At 47.6% G+C, this 13,992-nt stretch overlaps 1 protein-coding gene and 1 long non-coding RNA gene across 3 annotated transcripts; both read left to right on the top strand.

Annotated features, from left to right (window-relative positions):
- Positions 1-720: 720 nt before the first annotated feature.
- On the top strand, positions 721-7,259 carry LOC100833434 (E3 ubiquitin-protein ligase RHF2A). Of its 2 annotated transcripts, none has more exons than XM_010239319.3 (9): positions 721-886; positions 2,521-2,686; positions 2,776-2,822; positions 3,811-3,873; positions 3,970-4,069; positions 4,187-4,575; positions 4,658-4,759; positions 6,110-6,476; positions 6,974-7,259. In XM_010239319.3, the coding sequence occupies exons 2-8, from the start codon at positions 2,546-2,548 to the stop codon at positions 6,420-6,422; spliced, it is 1,155 nt and encodes a 384-aa protein (XP_010237621.1). In that variant the 5' UTR covers positions 721-886; positions 2,521-2,545; the 3' UTR covers positions 6,423-6,476; positions 6,974-7,259. The 2 variants fall into 2 exon arrangements, with proteins under 2 accessions (XP_010237621.1, XP_003577438.1); XM_003577390.4 differs by having other exon boundaries at positions 722-886; positions 3,970-4,078.
- Positions 4,766-5,906, top strand: LOC104584517. Its single transcript, XR_732258.2, has 2 exons — positions 4,766-5,195; positions 5,270-5,906. It is a non-coding gene; the product is annotated as an uncharacterized LOC104584517 (long non-coding RNA).
- Positions 7,260-13,992: the final 6,733 nt, after the last annotated feature.

Genomic DNA, 13,992 nt, shown 5'->3' with positions numbered 1-13,992 from the left:
AAAAGGGGTTGGCCGAGCAAGTATTAGATTGAAGAAACAGAGGTGTTAGCCACGTGGGCTGGCATTAATTTCAACACACCATTAGTCTCCGAAACGGTCCCACCTGTCACCCACAGGCGCGCATTTCCTATCTTATCCCCAGAGACGGTGGCCGGTCCTGCCGCCGACGTGCCGTTATCCTCGATTCCCGTGTACCCAGGCGACCACCACGACACGACACAGTACACCACCGCGTTCCATAGCCCACCGACACACCGGCCCCACACACGCTCCTGGCACTACCAGCAAAAATAAAAAAAAGAGAACACCTCCCCCACCAACTCCGCAACGCCACGCCAACTGACACCACGCAGGGGGAGCGGGCCGAGCAGCGGGCCCCACGCGGCGGGGGCAGGCAGACGGTGGTGCGAGCTGTCAGAGGGGCGGTCAAACGTACTTAAAATGCGACCCGCTTGTCTCACCCTCGAGACCCCCCGACCCCACACACCTGCCCCCTTCACACCGCGGCCGCTCACCATACCTCTCACTGACAGGTGGTGCCAACGAGCTCGTGTGGCCCATGCGTCGGTTGGTGAACGGAGAAAATTTTGCAGGTGAGAGGGTGCGCTGAGGGAGGTGGGCACTGAGGGTGGGCCCTACTGGGAGGTGGGGGCCGAGTGGACACGGAGCACGCGAGCACGCGCTTGTTCGCAATAGCTTTCTCCTCTCCCCCCTTCCCTCTGCTTTCTTTTCCTTTCCCCCATCGTCTCGCTCAAGCCGAGAGGAGAGAGAAAGCGAGAGGGGAGAGAGGAGAGGAGAGGGTGAGGGTTCCGTGCTGCTCCACGCATCGAATCGGGACCGGATCGGGCCGACCCGCCGGCGTCCCGGCGCCGCCCTGTCTGCCCTGGTAAGATCGGGACCCCTCCTTCCCCGCGCCGCTCGCTCGCCCGCGCGCCCTTTCTCTTCCCGGCGTGATCGGACGGCGAGCCGTCAGTGATCTGGGGATGGAAGTCGAGAGGCGTTTCGACTGCTGGTGAAATTTGGTTTCTGGAGGGGGTTCGGCATGGGGTTTGGATTTGGGGCGAATTCGTGTTGATGCGGTAGGTTTAGCTCCTGCTCCTCGGCGGGGGCTGGCTTCGTCCTCCTAGTTCTGGAGTTCGCTGGGGATTTCTGCACGATTTGGTGCAAATCGGGGTTCGATTTAGCACAATTTGCGCTTTTCTCTAGGGCTATGCGCCGTATTTTTGTTTTGGAGTGGTTTCAAGGTAGTGTTTAGTTGCGAATTGATAGATTTAGGGAGAGCAGCTTGCATCCTGATTTGAGAGAACTAGGATTTTGTGCGTGAGATTAAGGTGACTGGTCACTTCCTATGCGACAAACTTCATCAGGTGTGTTGTGGGTTTACGTTTGATTTGATCTGAGCTCGAGATGTATTAATTTGGGAGAATTACAGCTGGTTGAGACGCTACTGACTAATGGTTCTCTTGCCATAATTGTGATTGTGATCACTCTGATAAGTGACACGTAATATTACTCGAGGAAGTATCTTAGTGCTACTTGAATTCTGATTTGTTGAAATATCTGTAGTGCATTAGTATTTGCAAGTTGTAAGTCGGAACATAGCATACTTTGAACTATAGGTGATGTCTTGTAGCGAACATTCACAAGTTTGACAAAATAGTATGGTTAATTTGGTATAAATATATTTGAGAAATCTCTGAGTTCCTTTTATATTATTTAATTTAATGTGTGTGGTGCCCCATCGTATTTCTCTTAGTTTTGCTGAGGTATCGTCATGGATTAAAATGTTATAGTAACCTAATGCAGACATGTGAATAAACTTTTATTTAAACAATGTGTGCTCCTTTCCTATTTGTTTGACTAGTACTGTATATTGTTTCCATGTGATAATTTTGTGGGGGTCTTCTCTTGAATGGGGAACATGCTTTTGGCAGTCTGTTTCTCTTTTTGTTTGGCTAATTGGATGGTTAGGTTTGTCCAATGAAATGGTGCTCATTTTACATTAGGTTGTTTTGAATTTTTTTATAGCACTATTTATGCAATATGTCAGCACTTGGGTAATATGCTTTTCTGTATATCTTTTGGTTTGGTCTGTTTCTGGAGCATCGTTAATGCTTTATTGTAAGCTGGTAATCCCAGCATAACATTGTAAAAATCAGGCCAACAGACTTTGATCTAAAACTTGGCCAGTTCTTTTTTATCATAGCCCAGTCAACTTGAAATGAAACACAGTGGCCTGTTAAGCGGACATCGTTATGCCAATTGAAATTGATTTTATTTGTTTGGTCTGATATAAGTGTTGTACTTTACCTAATCTCATTAAACATAGTAGCACCATTAATTTTCCTTTAGAATACTCTTTATACAAGGGCTGTACTAAGCCATATCGTCAACGTTTTTTTCTTTTGTCTTCTGCATTTGCTAAACAAGTGAACAAGTTCACCTTTTCTCTCCAAGTCAATAGAGCTGTGATGTATTGAAATGTTAATAATGAGACCTTTTTTCTCATCCATTTTCTAGATATCAGTGCTGTGATTCCTTTGCAATGGCATCTGGAACTGATGAGAAAGCCAAGATGGAGAGTTTGACATCACCTGCAGCCTTTGTAGAGGGTGGGGTTCAGGATGCATGCGATGATGCATGCAGCATTTGCCTCGAGGCCTTTTGTGAGAGTGATCCTTCTGCAGTAAGATATTATTTCTTCTAATTGGGTTATTTTGCTTGCTAACTGTGGTCAGGCTCTAACCATTTTGTTATCATTTCATCATGTTCCAGTTGACTGGTTGCAAACATGAATTCCATCTACAATGCATTCTTGAATGGTATGATTCTGGCTCTAATTTGCACCTCACCACTTGCCGACACCTTATATTTTTGTTGTGCTCTGTACCTATTTCCATCTAGAACTCATATGTTTTGTGAATCTAGTGGTTATTGGAACTATAAATTAGCTTGACTTCTGTTAGACTCATGGTACCAGTTTAAAGTGGACTTAACTCTTTTCCCTTGTTATGAACCACTAACCTATATATCACTAAATTGACCCAGTAGGTTACCAAATCGTAGACATGCATTCAAGATGAGGCAGGCAGGCCTTCAATTGTTTTCTCCCACGCTTTAGCTCAGTTTTTTAGTTTGCAGTTGCTAGATTGACTAGCTTGAGTTTGTTGGTAGGCTGGCCAGATCAATTGTTCTGTTCCCTCTAAAATCATGTTTTTGTTGAGTTATTGGTCATAGCATTCTGCTGATCGATGGTTTCAGTACCTTTTTCTCCTGGGTGCAAATCCCGTAGGATTTGTTTGTGATGGCAATAGTATTTAATGAATTATTGGGTGGTTGGCCTGTTCCTAAATGCACATCTTCACTATTTTTACGGGCATTTATAAGTTACCAAACTAAAAAAAATACTAGTATTTTTTAAGCACTTTTGAGTTTTGACTACCAATCTAGTGATATCATTTTCAGTGTGGCCAATTTCAATCATTACATATTTGTCATCCAACATGAAGAGCATATACTGCATCCATGCCATAGCTTCATAATTGTTTTCATTAATGGAAGGACCATGCCGCATTGTGGCTCCTCTTAACACAAAAATCAAATGTAAGGGCTACTCTACAGTGGAACCTTGCCTTTCACGTATTTTAAATTCTTTTTCAACTGGATAACTATTTCACTTGGAAAGTTCTCTTGGGATATTCTACAGTTTATTTGGACGTGTATAGAACTGCATTCCCACAGCAATTACTTGGTCCATTCGTTTTCTATTTAGAATATTTTACGGTAATGACTGGTGGCCTTTTTCCATAGGTGTCAAAGAAGCTCTCAGTGCCCCATGTGCTGGCAGCCTATCACTATGAAGGATCCTACCAGGCAAGTGCTTGCAAAATATAGATATTCATCCTATCCAAATACCAAACATGTTTAAATATTTAGAATGCTGCTAACTCCTGGCCTCTAATATCTCAGTCAAGAGCTGCTCGAGGCAGTAGAACGGGAGAGAAATATGAGAACCAATCAGACTCGAAATACAACCATATTCCATCACCCTGCTCTTGGAGATTTTGAGGTGCAGCATGTATGTGTTAGGGAACTAATTTGTGATATATTTCTTTTGCTTTCACCAGCAAAATATCTTTTTCTTATGTTCTCCTGAATTCCTGATTCACAAGATGATTGTGTGCAGTTACCTGTTGTTGGTAATGATGCTGAACTTGAAGAGCGCATACTGCAGCACCTTGCTGCTGCTGCTGCAATGGGAAGGTCACATCACCTTGGTAGAAGAGAGGGGCAGAGGGGCCGATCGGTCTCTAATAATCGCCCACAGTTCTTGGTTTTCTCTGCACATCCAAACACGACTTCTGCTGGCTCAATTTCATCATCCTCTGCTCAAGGGGAAGGTGCTAGCGACTTGAGGATTCTTGTCCCCACAGCTGGTGATTTATCACCGCGTGCTAATTCCATTGAAGAAGCAGGCAACCAAAGTCCTGGGATGCTTACCTATGATGCTGAACAAGATGCTGTTGTTTCATCTGGAAATAGTACTCCTGTATCCAGCCCTAGATTTTTCAACAGGTAAACTGACCTATCTACAGTCAGACACTACCAGTGTTAATATTGTTGGTGATCAAATTTTATGATGGTCCTGGTGTTTCAGGAGACATTCCACTGGACAATCAACTCCAGACAGGGCTGGGCCATCAGATCTTCAGTCTTTCTCAGACTCTCTGAAGTCTCGCCTAAATGCAGTCTCCACGAAGTATGTAGATTTATTAAACGCAAACCTTTTATCTTTGAGAAATTTATAGTAATGCCACTAGTTCCAAGGAAAACTAACTCTGGCTATTGCTTTTGGGTAATTATTAGTATGGCACTCTTCCGTTAAATCTGTGTACATTTTTTGGCACCGTCACTTTTTACCTGTTACCATCGTCAGCACTCAGCACACATTTTTTCCCCACGTCTCAGTTATAGAACAAAACTACCATGCCCCTGTTTTCCTCCTTTCATCTCTCCATTATGTTCTCCTCTCCCCTAATTAGCCATGGCCAAGCAGCATGCACCCTGCCCCAAGACCACTCCCATGCACTCTCTGACTTGCCTCCTCCTCCTGCATCATGCTGCTTCCCTAGCCCTAGTGCATGCTTGATCTCAGTGCCAGCGAGAGCGTCACCATGGCTCTTCTTCATGTAAAGGTGAGCTTCCACCGCGATGTCCGTGCCAAGTACATTTTGATGTTGAGTTGATCAAAGCGACAGCCTCTGTGCAGGGAAGCTGTTGCGTTTGGAAAAGATAGTCTTATTCATCTTCGGCCTCAGATCCGCAGTGCTCTCTTCCGTGGTCTCAGTGAACCAGAGCTCAAGATCTTATTATTGCAGGCCAGGATCAGATGCCTCTGTTTTAGCTCTAATTATAGTATATATAACATGGCGCTTAAATCATGTGATTTATTCACTGTGTTTGTGATTTGGCGATTTATTTGCAATCATGCTTCATTACCGATTGTTCATATATAGAAAGCTTTCCCCAATAAGTAATGCGTGGAGGCCACTCTGGAGGAGACCGCCAATAAGTAAGCTCAAGACCCCCGAGGACCCATTTTGGCCATCTCAAGCATGCCTCAGTTGTTTGCTGGCTTTGCCTCCAGCGCCATGGTCCTCATGTGTGCTGTCCTCTTCCTTATTGCGCACTCATAGAATTCCTAACGAGAGGTGAGGGGCACGTAAGAGCTCGAGAGAATTGAGCGGAAGAAGATGAAGCTGCAACATAGGAACATGGCATCCGTGTGTGGGAGGGTGAGGTAAAGAAGATCCGGACATGTGGAGCAAGGGCTAATTTGGTCATTTCTCAGTGGACTATTTTAGGCAGGGATGACAATAGCTGAAAAGTGACGGCAATTGAAAAAACGTAAAGAATTTGACAGGAAAGTGCATAGACTTTTAAAGCTATGGCTTTTTTCAACTAAATTTGACGTGGGGAAAGAATTTGGCTTTTTAGCTGAAAAAGCCATTGCAGGAAGCAAGCTTCACTTGGAACTAGTGGCATTTCTATAATTTTCCCTTTATCTGCATAATATTTACCTTAAACCTGTTTCTTTTATGCAATTCAGGTACAAAGAATCTATTACAAAAAGTACTCGAGGTTGGAAGGAGAGGCTTTTTTCACGTAACTCATCTGTGTCAGATCTTGGTTCTGAAGTGAGACGAGAAGTTAATAATGGAATTGCGTCAGTATCAAGGATGATGGAGCGTTTGGAAACTAGAGGAAGTAGCAGAGGAAGCGATAGCCCAACATCATCTACTTCTGAAGTTTGTCCCACTGCAGAATCAAGCAATGAGAGGGTTACAGAAAGTAACTCAACTAATACCACCAGTAGTAGCAACACTTCTGCTCCTTGTGTGACTACATCTGGTTCAAATTAGTGCATGTTACTGTTTCTGAAGAGGCATGCATGTGCCGATTCTGCATCTTTAAAGGTATTACATGTATTTACAGGAAAGATATTTGTTATGAACTTGTGATCCTGGTGCTTTACTTGTGAATTGGATTAGATTATGTTATTTATCTTGACCAGCAGTAGATAGGCTATTTCTTTAGCAGAACAATTCGTTGCTTGCCTAGTAATGCCGTAGTTTAGTGCTAGCTAGGTTACAGGCATTGTACCAGTGGTCAAGACTAGGTAATTTGGAAGGAGATAATATATGCTATGCATAGCTTGCCTAGTAATGCCGTAATTTAGTGCTAGCTTGGTTACAGACATTTTACCAGTGGCTCAGACTAGGTAATTTGGAACGTAAAAATATATGCCATTTTTGCATACAACAAATAGAGTATTAGTCGGGCAGAGTTAGCAAGTATGAGCAGTCTGGTTCACGTCAAATGATAGTCATCTGTGTGTCTCCGTTAGTTAGACTATTTACCTGCGCAGAATTTAGTTGGATTCAACTAACGGATGGAAGGATTGGCATTACAGGTATGTGCAGGTGACAAAGTTGAAACTCCAAAGACATGATGATGGTGCCATCTCAGCTGTTGCATAAATCACCTCCAGAAAATCTGAATGACAATTTCATGTATTGGTTTGATAAAAGGGTGGTCGTGCCCGAGGTATTGCCTAGGCAGTCGATTTGATCTCCTGTTTCATCTCTGTAATTAAAAGTTCTGGAACTTCTGTTTATTTTGCTATAAATAATGGATGATAATGAATGTGGTAACTTCATAGAATGCCTACTCGTGACAAATATGACTAGAACAGTAAAGAGTTTCCTGTTATTGCACTGCTAAACTAAATAATTCTGGAAGCAAAACGATGTACTCCCTCCGTCTCAAAATGAGTAACGTGGATTCGGACGGAGGGAGTATATGCAATTCAAGAGAGATGCCTCCACAGTGTCTCAAGGTTGGATTCGAAAATAGGAGTATTTGTCAAACACTTTTGTTTCGTTATGTTATATTGAACAGAAAAGAAGAATGATATTTTCCAGTGGAAACTTAGCATCCTTTGCCAACTCCAGCGACGACGATCCAACACCATCTGCACTGGCACCTGACACAGGCGAGCACCAGCCGCACCGGCACATGACACCGGTGAGATTGGATTGTAGATCGGCTCCGCCAGAACCTCATCGGTAAGATAACCGGAACTTGCTCCGAAGCGCCCCCGGGGTGCCTCCAGGCTCCATTGCCCCTCCGCCAGAAGTGGAGCTGCCATGGGTAGTTTACACCTCTGGATGACTGGACATGGAAGGTGAAATATACAACCTTGTACTTCCTCTGATTCATAAGTGTATGAGATTTAATACAACTTATTATGAATTAGAGGGAACATATACAAGGCCGTAGGAAGATTCATACTCCCTCCGATCCATAAGTGTATGGACACTTGCTGTGGATTGGAGGGAACACCAGATGTTCCTTCTATTTCAGACGGGACAATTATTAATGTATTTTTTCCAAAGAAATTTAGACGTAGTACAGCCATGAGTTGATCAACGGGGGCGAGTAGAATTGACATCATACTTGTCACCATTCTTTATGGTATGCTAGCACACGGCGAGGTGAGGCAACTGGCAAGTCACGACATGATGACAATAACCTGCGAAAACCATGGGGCAGGGAGGCACACCCGCGAGGCGAGGCAACTGGCAAGTCACGACCCAAAGCACCAAATCCTCCATACACCGAGAAGAATCAACGTACATCACCGCCGTTTGCCTTCGCGGCAACAAACAAACAAACCCAAAACAAAACGGAGCCAAATGGCGCGTAGATGAGAAAATCCCAACACAAGCCAAAGCACAGGAGAATTAGGACTACCCTTCCAGCGGCTGCCCTGCCATCACCGGAGATCTCACGTCGCCGTCGTCGGGTACTCCAGGAGAGCAGCAAGCGGGGGGAAGAAGACATTATTCGCGCCGCCGTTACCACCGCCGTAAGGGCCTAAGCAGAGGACGCCGCACCTACCAGGACTCCCGGATCATACGTGTATCAGACAGGATTGGAGGGAATACCAAATGTTCCTCCTATTTCGGACGGTACATCCAATACTCCTCCGCTGGTAGATTGACGGCTTTTCCACTGGCTCTACCAACACATGTGCATAAGAGCAAGTACAGTAAGCTTATTTTTTGAGAAACACGGCACAAACGCAGACGCTCACAACACGCGCGAACACTCATCTCTATGAACGCACACACGCACATCCTACCCCTATGAGCACCTCCGAAAGACTGAGCCGGCAGATCTTGAGAGATTGACGAAGTCACCGCAGGCGCCTCGCTGTTGACGGGTACGTCACCTACCACTGAAAGCAAAGCGCCGGTTAAATCCTAAAATAACCCAAAGAAATGTGACACCCATGTCAAGTCTAGGACTTGAGCCTGGGTGGGCTGGTTCTACCACAAGGAACCAGACCACTTAAGATAGGCTCAGTTCACAAGTACAATAAGCTTATTTAGTGAACCGAGCCTAACTCAGGTGTTCTGGTTTCTTGTGGTAGAACTAGCCCACCCAGGTTTAAGTCGTAGACTTGACATGGGATATCACAAGATCTGCCGGCCCTAAACTTGTTACACTCGTCCGAATCAAATCCTAGCATTTCAATCCCGGGTTTTCAGACCCTAACCTATCTAATCCCAGTCAATTAAAACCTTATCCCGAGACATATTGTTATTGTATTTCCTAAATTTGTTCATGTCCGGAAAGTCAACATATTGTTTCTCTTTTTATATCGGAGTTACTTAAAGAGGTCGTCCTTTTACTGCCTTATTAGGTGTAGGACAAGGGTGATATTCCAACAACATCGTTGCTGAAACAAGCTGTGTTTCATTCTGGTGCTATGAAATGTTTCATATTATACTTGTGTATTAGTGAACAACGCTCATTATTATAGGTTAACGTGTGAAATCTGTCATGCTTGAAGTCATGTCAAACCCATAACCACAATGGTGACACGACCTCGTTGTGCCTGACGCATTTTGATTTTGTCCAATGTGGGGAACACATCTGCATTCAGTAAAAATGGAAAAAATGTTTCTACATTTTTGAAAAAATTGAATCCATGAAAAAAAAAACACTTTTTTCCCAATGTTTATTCATTGGAACAATAAATATATAAGGTCCATTTACTTTCTGTTTAAAAATTTATGCATTCCGCAACTGATAAGAAATGTCACGCAGTGCTATCTGCGAACGAGGAGATCCAAACTGTGTTGAAGCGGATAACTCATGGGGCGTGTGACTATTTTTTTTAGATGCAGAACTGAGTGGATCTACAACTTAGGATCATTTCCTTTTAGAATGAGCTGAGAACTAAGAGGAGATGTAGCATAGGTTGATGAATTTTTAGCAGACAAAATTAATGACGAGCTGTGATATTCACGACACGGATCCAATATATTACATAAATGAACTTGATAACAAAATGGAAATTCGTTATTAAATCTGCAAAAAGAACATCACATAACTTCCATTTTTCTATCTAGAACTTTCCATGAAGAAACCCCACCGAACCACCGACAATTCGATATTTGTGGATTGGGATGTTAGTCGTTGTCGATTCTGTGGTCAATTGGCTTGACTGGTGGACGGCTTGTTCAGGCAGAGAGCCACACAGGCTAGCTCGTCGAAAAACCAGATCATATTCTTTCTTTTTCTATAAGTAGAAACACGACTATTATATCTTTCCTTTTAGTTTCTTCCAACATAATACGATTCTCTTGGGAAAAAGAAGAAGAGTGCATTATCTACCTAACTGCCATGTTGAAGTATGGTAGGAAAGTTTGGATGAGGTCCAAGAGGAGGAGTGCCATGCCCATGGCCCAAGTGGTTTTTACCATGCCCGGTGCCTACCTCCACGGGTTCTCCAATCAGGCTTTGGCACGTAGCGCGGAGCAGCTGCCCCCCATTTGCAGCCGGGTCCCACCCATGTCCTCTGTCTACTTCTTTCATCTCCGCCGTCTGTTTCAAATACGCGTTATTCAACACTATAATTATCTCAGTACCATCGCTACTATTCGAGTGGAGTATATTATACTATTGATACACCATTGGAAATTTTCAATGTCATTACCATTTTATTACCATTTTGTTATTATTTCACTGGAGTATGTCATACCATTCGTACACCACTGTCATTTTCTTGCAATACCATTGTTAATTTCATAGAAATATCATTCATTTCAATACCGCCCATTTTAAAACGATAACGATTTTTTCAATGAAATTAAAATTTTAGCCACATACCAACAAAACCATCAGTCGCACAATATCAATACCAAAGAAATAAACATCAATGCAATTTCATGTATCCCAGCATGCAATATCATTATTTTTTTCTACTATACTGTCGTAGCCCGGGGCTCAGACACCGGGGATGCGAGGCACCCCCTTTTAGGTTCGGCAGTGGGCGATGGGGATCGCTCCGGCGATCGTCGGCGAGGCCAACGACGAGTGTAGCTAGGTACAAGCCGGTTTACCCAGGTTCGGGCCACCCAGAGGTGTAAAACTGTACGTCCTGTTTCTGAGTGTGTATTAACCAATGAACAAGTGTTTACAGGTTGCGCGGGGAGTCCCCGGGTGCTCTCTTCCTTTCTGCTAAGTGGCTACTTGCTACTTCTGAACTAAATCTCTAGGGATCGTAACCCAGCTAGAGTCTAACCTTAGAAAAACCGGAACCCTTTGACCGGTGGCGCTGGTCCTCCTTTTATACTCAAGGGATACCACAGGTTCCTCGGTCTGCATGGGGACGCGCCTTAGGACACGCGCCGAACGAAGACCCAAGGCAGCTTGCCTTTGCTACGCTGGCGTGCATGCACGGTGAAGTGCACTGTAGCTAGGGCCATACGTGCCCTAGATTCACTGCGGGCTACTCACTGTAGGTTGACTAGACAGGAAACCACCACCCTGTCGGAGCATTTAATGTTCGGCTTGTGCCACACTCCACGCTCCAACCAGCCCTATACAAAATGAGTGTGCTGGGCGGCCACGTCGCACCGATACTCTGTTTGCACTGAGCTTCCCGGGGGGCGTCCTGACGGGGATCTTCATGCTGTCATCCGGGGTAACCCCCGCAGCCCGGCTAGTCCTGCTCCAGGGCAACCCCCTTCCCCGGCTCTTGCTGGGCTGGTGGCTTCCTGGGCAGCTCGCATTGTGCTGCGCAGGGTGCCGTCCTTGTGGGGAGCAAGCGAGGCGACCCACGCGTTGAGCAACGGTGATACCCTTGGGTGCCACTGGTGCGACAGTAGCCCCTGAGCGTGGGCCGGCAACGCCTGTTTCCGGGCGAAATCATCCTTGGTCGGTTGCTGGGCTACGCCCTAACCGACGCGTGGGTCCCAAGCCGTTTCGGGTTCCTGACCATGTCCTGCTCCAGGGACTCCGCCATTACGGATAGAGTGGTGGGGGCGAGATTTCCGCCCTAACCTTCCCCTTAATCGCGGGTGGTTAAGGCCACGTCGCGCATTTCCCTCTTAAAACGCAGTTATCCCTAGCATACCCGTAGGGTGCGGATGTGACTGTTGCTCAGCGCTAGGGTGCCATAAAAACCCATCGCTGTGCTCGGGGGGGGGGGGGGGAATCATTTAGCCCCCAGTCCTTCCTCCTCATCCCCATTCCTCCTCGTGCCTCTAACCCTGGTAATCGCCACCCACATTCCCCATGGTGCCCACGGCCCCCAAGAGAGGGAAGGGTTCCACAAGCTCTGCGGTCGACAAGGGAGAGAAAGCTCCCAAGAAGCCCTTGTCGGAGAAGGATCAGAGGAATCGGGAGATGAGGGCCAAGCGGGCCTTCTTCAAGCCCGGCTACAACAGCGAGGGGGTCGACAAGATTCGGCACGCCGTCGCCACCTGGTTCAACGAGTACGGCGAGACGCTCATCTTCCCTGCCGGCGGCGACCACCAGGACAACGACTTCTGGGTGTTCGCCCGCTTCATCCTCGGTGGGCTGGTGCCTCCGTACTCCCTTTTTCTCCATGCTCTCATGGCGGCGTACCAGCTCAAGGTTGCGCAGCTCCACCCCACATCTCTTTTCCTCCTTGCCTTCTTCCAGTTTCTCTGCGAGGGGTTTGTCGGGGTGATGCCGTCAGTGGCGTTGTTCCGCCATTACTTCTACCCGCGCGTGGAGCAGTCAGGAGCGATGTCGTTGGGGGACTCGTTCCGTGCCCGTGACAAGATGAAATCGGAGTTCATCGTGCGGACCGAGAAGAAGATCGAGAAGGAGTGGTGCGCGGACTGGTGCTGGGTTCGCGTGGACGAGCCCGACGAGTTCATCCATACGCCCACCGAGCTGCCGGCAAGTAACGGCAGCTGGCAGGACCGCTACAGCCGAGACGCGGAGCTCCTTCCCATCGTCAAGAAGATCAAGGCCCTGCGGCTAGCAGGGCTCACCGATCTGGACGTGGCGCGCACCTACATCAGCCGGTGCATCGCGCTGCTGCAGCTGCGGTCTCGCCCCGCATGGATGTACACGGGGCCCGGCGACGCCACCCGCCTACAAAGCGTGGGCGTGACGCCGGAGGTGATCCAGGGGTGGGTGAAGGGAATCACCGGCGAGGATGTCCCATTCACAGAGCTGCCCCCGGGGGCTCCATCCCTTCACGCCGGCGTCGCGGGCCTCCATGACATCATCGGCAGCTACCCACCCTGCAACGAGTGGGGGCTGATGTCTGATCCCCCGGTCCCAGCCCCGCAGCCTCCGCCACCCGCAGCCCGTGGGAAGCAAGTGGCTGAGGAGAGCGAGGGGGGATCGGATTCCAGCTAGCCCGGTGACGAGTCCTCCGGCGACGAGGCTGGCGGCGTTGCCGGAGCCCAGACGGTCCTCCCTGAGGCGGAGGTGGAGGACGAGGATGACGTGCCGCTGGTGCGGCGACCAAGAGCGCTGGCGGCAAGAGCACCCGGCAGGAGTTCATCTCTCGCGGATCCCGCTGCCGTAGCGGCTACCTCCGCGACGGCAACTGGGGCTGCGGCAATGCCATGAGGGTCCGCGGTCCCGCCCAAGCGGAGAATCTTCATGGGCTACTCGCTCAAGCTCAAGCCCCCAACGTAAGCTGATGTTTTTCTCCCCCTTTTATTTACAAGTTTGTGTTTGCCTTGATTCCTTCGCTTCTTTGTGGATGCCTTGCAGGGACAGCGCTCCGGCAGGAGCCGGCAAGAGGGGGAGAACCGACACTGCACCCGCCACGCCAAGTAAGAAGCCGCGCATCCAGGCCAGTGTTAGTGCCAGTCAAACCGGCATGAGGACCAACGATGCCGCCACTACGTCTGCCGCCGACCCGGTCCCAGAGGAGGAGGAGCCCGCAGCAGGTACAGACCCCTCCCCTGACTCCACTGTACATGCTCCTTCTGCACGCTAACCCTTAACCGTGCGATTACCTTGGCTTGCAGGTGAAACCTAGCCTACAGGGGGCAGCCCGGCAGCAGAAGCCGGGGAAGAGGGGAACAAATCTCCCCCCGCAAGCGCGGCGACCCCGCAAGGTACTCATCCAGAACTTGATGTGGG

This window comes from Brachypodium distachyon, chromosome 4 (assembly GCF_000005505.3).
Source record: "Brachypodium distachyon strain Bd21 chromosome 4, Brachypodium_distachyon_v3.0, whole genome shotgun sequence".
In the NCBI taxonomy this organism is placed as follows: domain Eukaryota; kingdom Viridiplantae; phylum Streptophyta; class Magnoliopsida; order Poales; family Poaceae; genus Brachypodium; species Brachypodium distachyon.
The sequence above is the reverse complement of the archived record's forward strand: the minus strand, read 5'-3'. Positions and strand labels throughout refer to the sequence as shown.

Excerpts from the sequence above, each read along its gene's own strand:
- LOC100833434 (XM_003577390.4), top strand. The coding sequence starts at position 2,546 with ATGGCATCTGGAACTGATGAGAAAGCCAAGATGGAGAGTTTGACATCA. Across the intron at positions 3,874-3,969 it reads ACTATGAAGGATCCTACCAG|TCAAGAGCTGCTCGAGGCAG; the intron begins GCAAGTGCTTGC and ends CTAATATCTCAG. Across the intron at positions 4,760-6,109 it reads CTAAATGCAGTCTCCACGAA|GTACAAAGAATCTATTACAA; the intron begins GTATGTAGATTT and ends TATGCAATTCAG.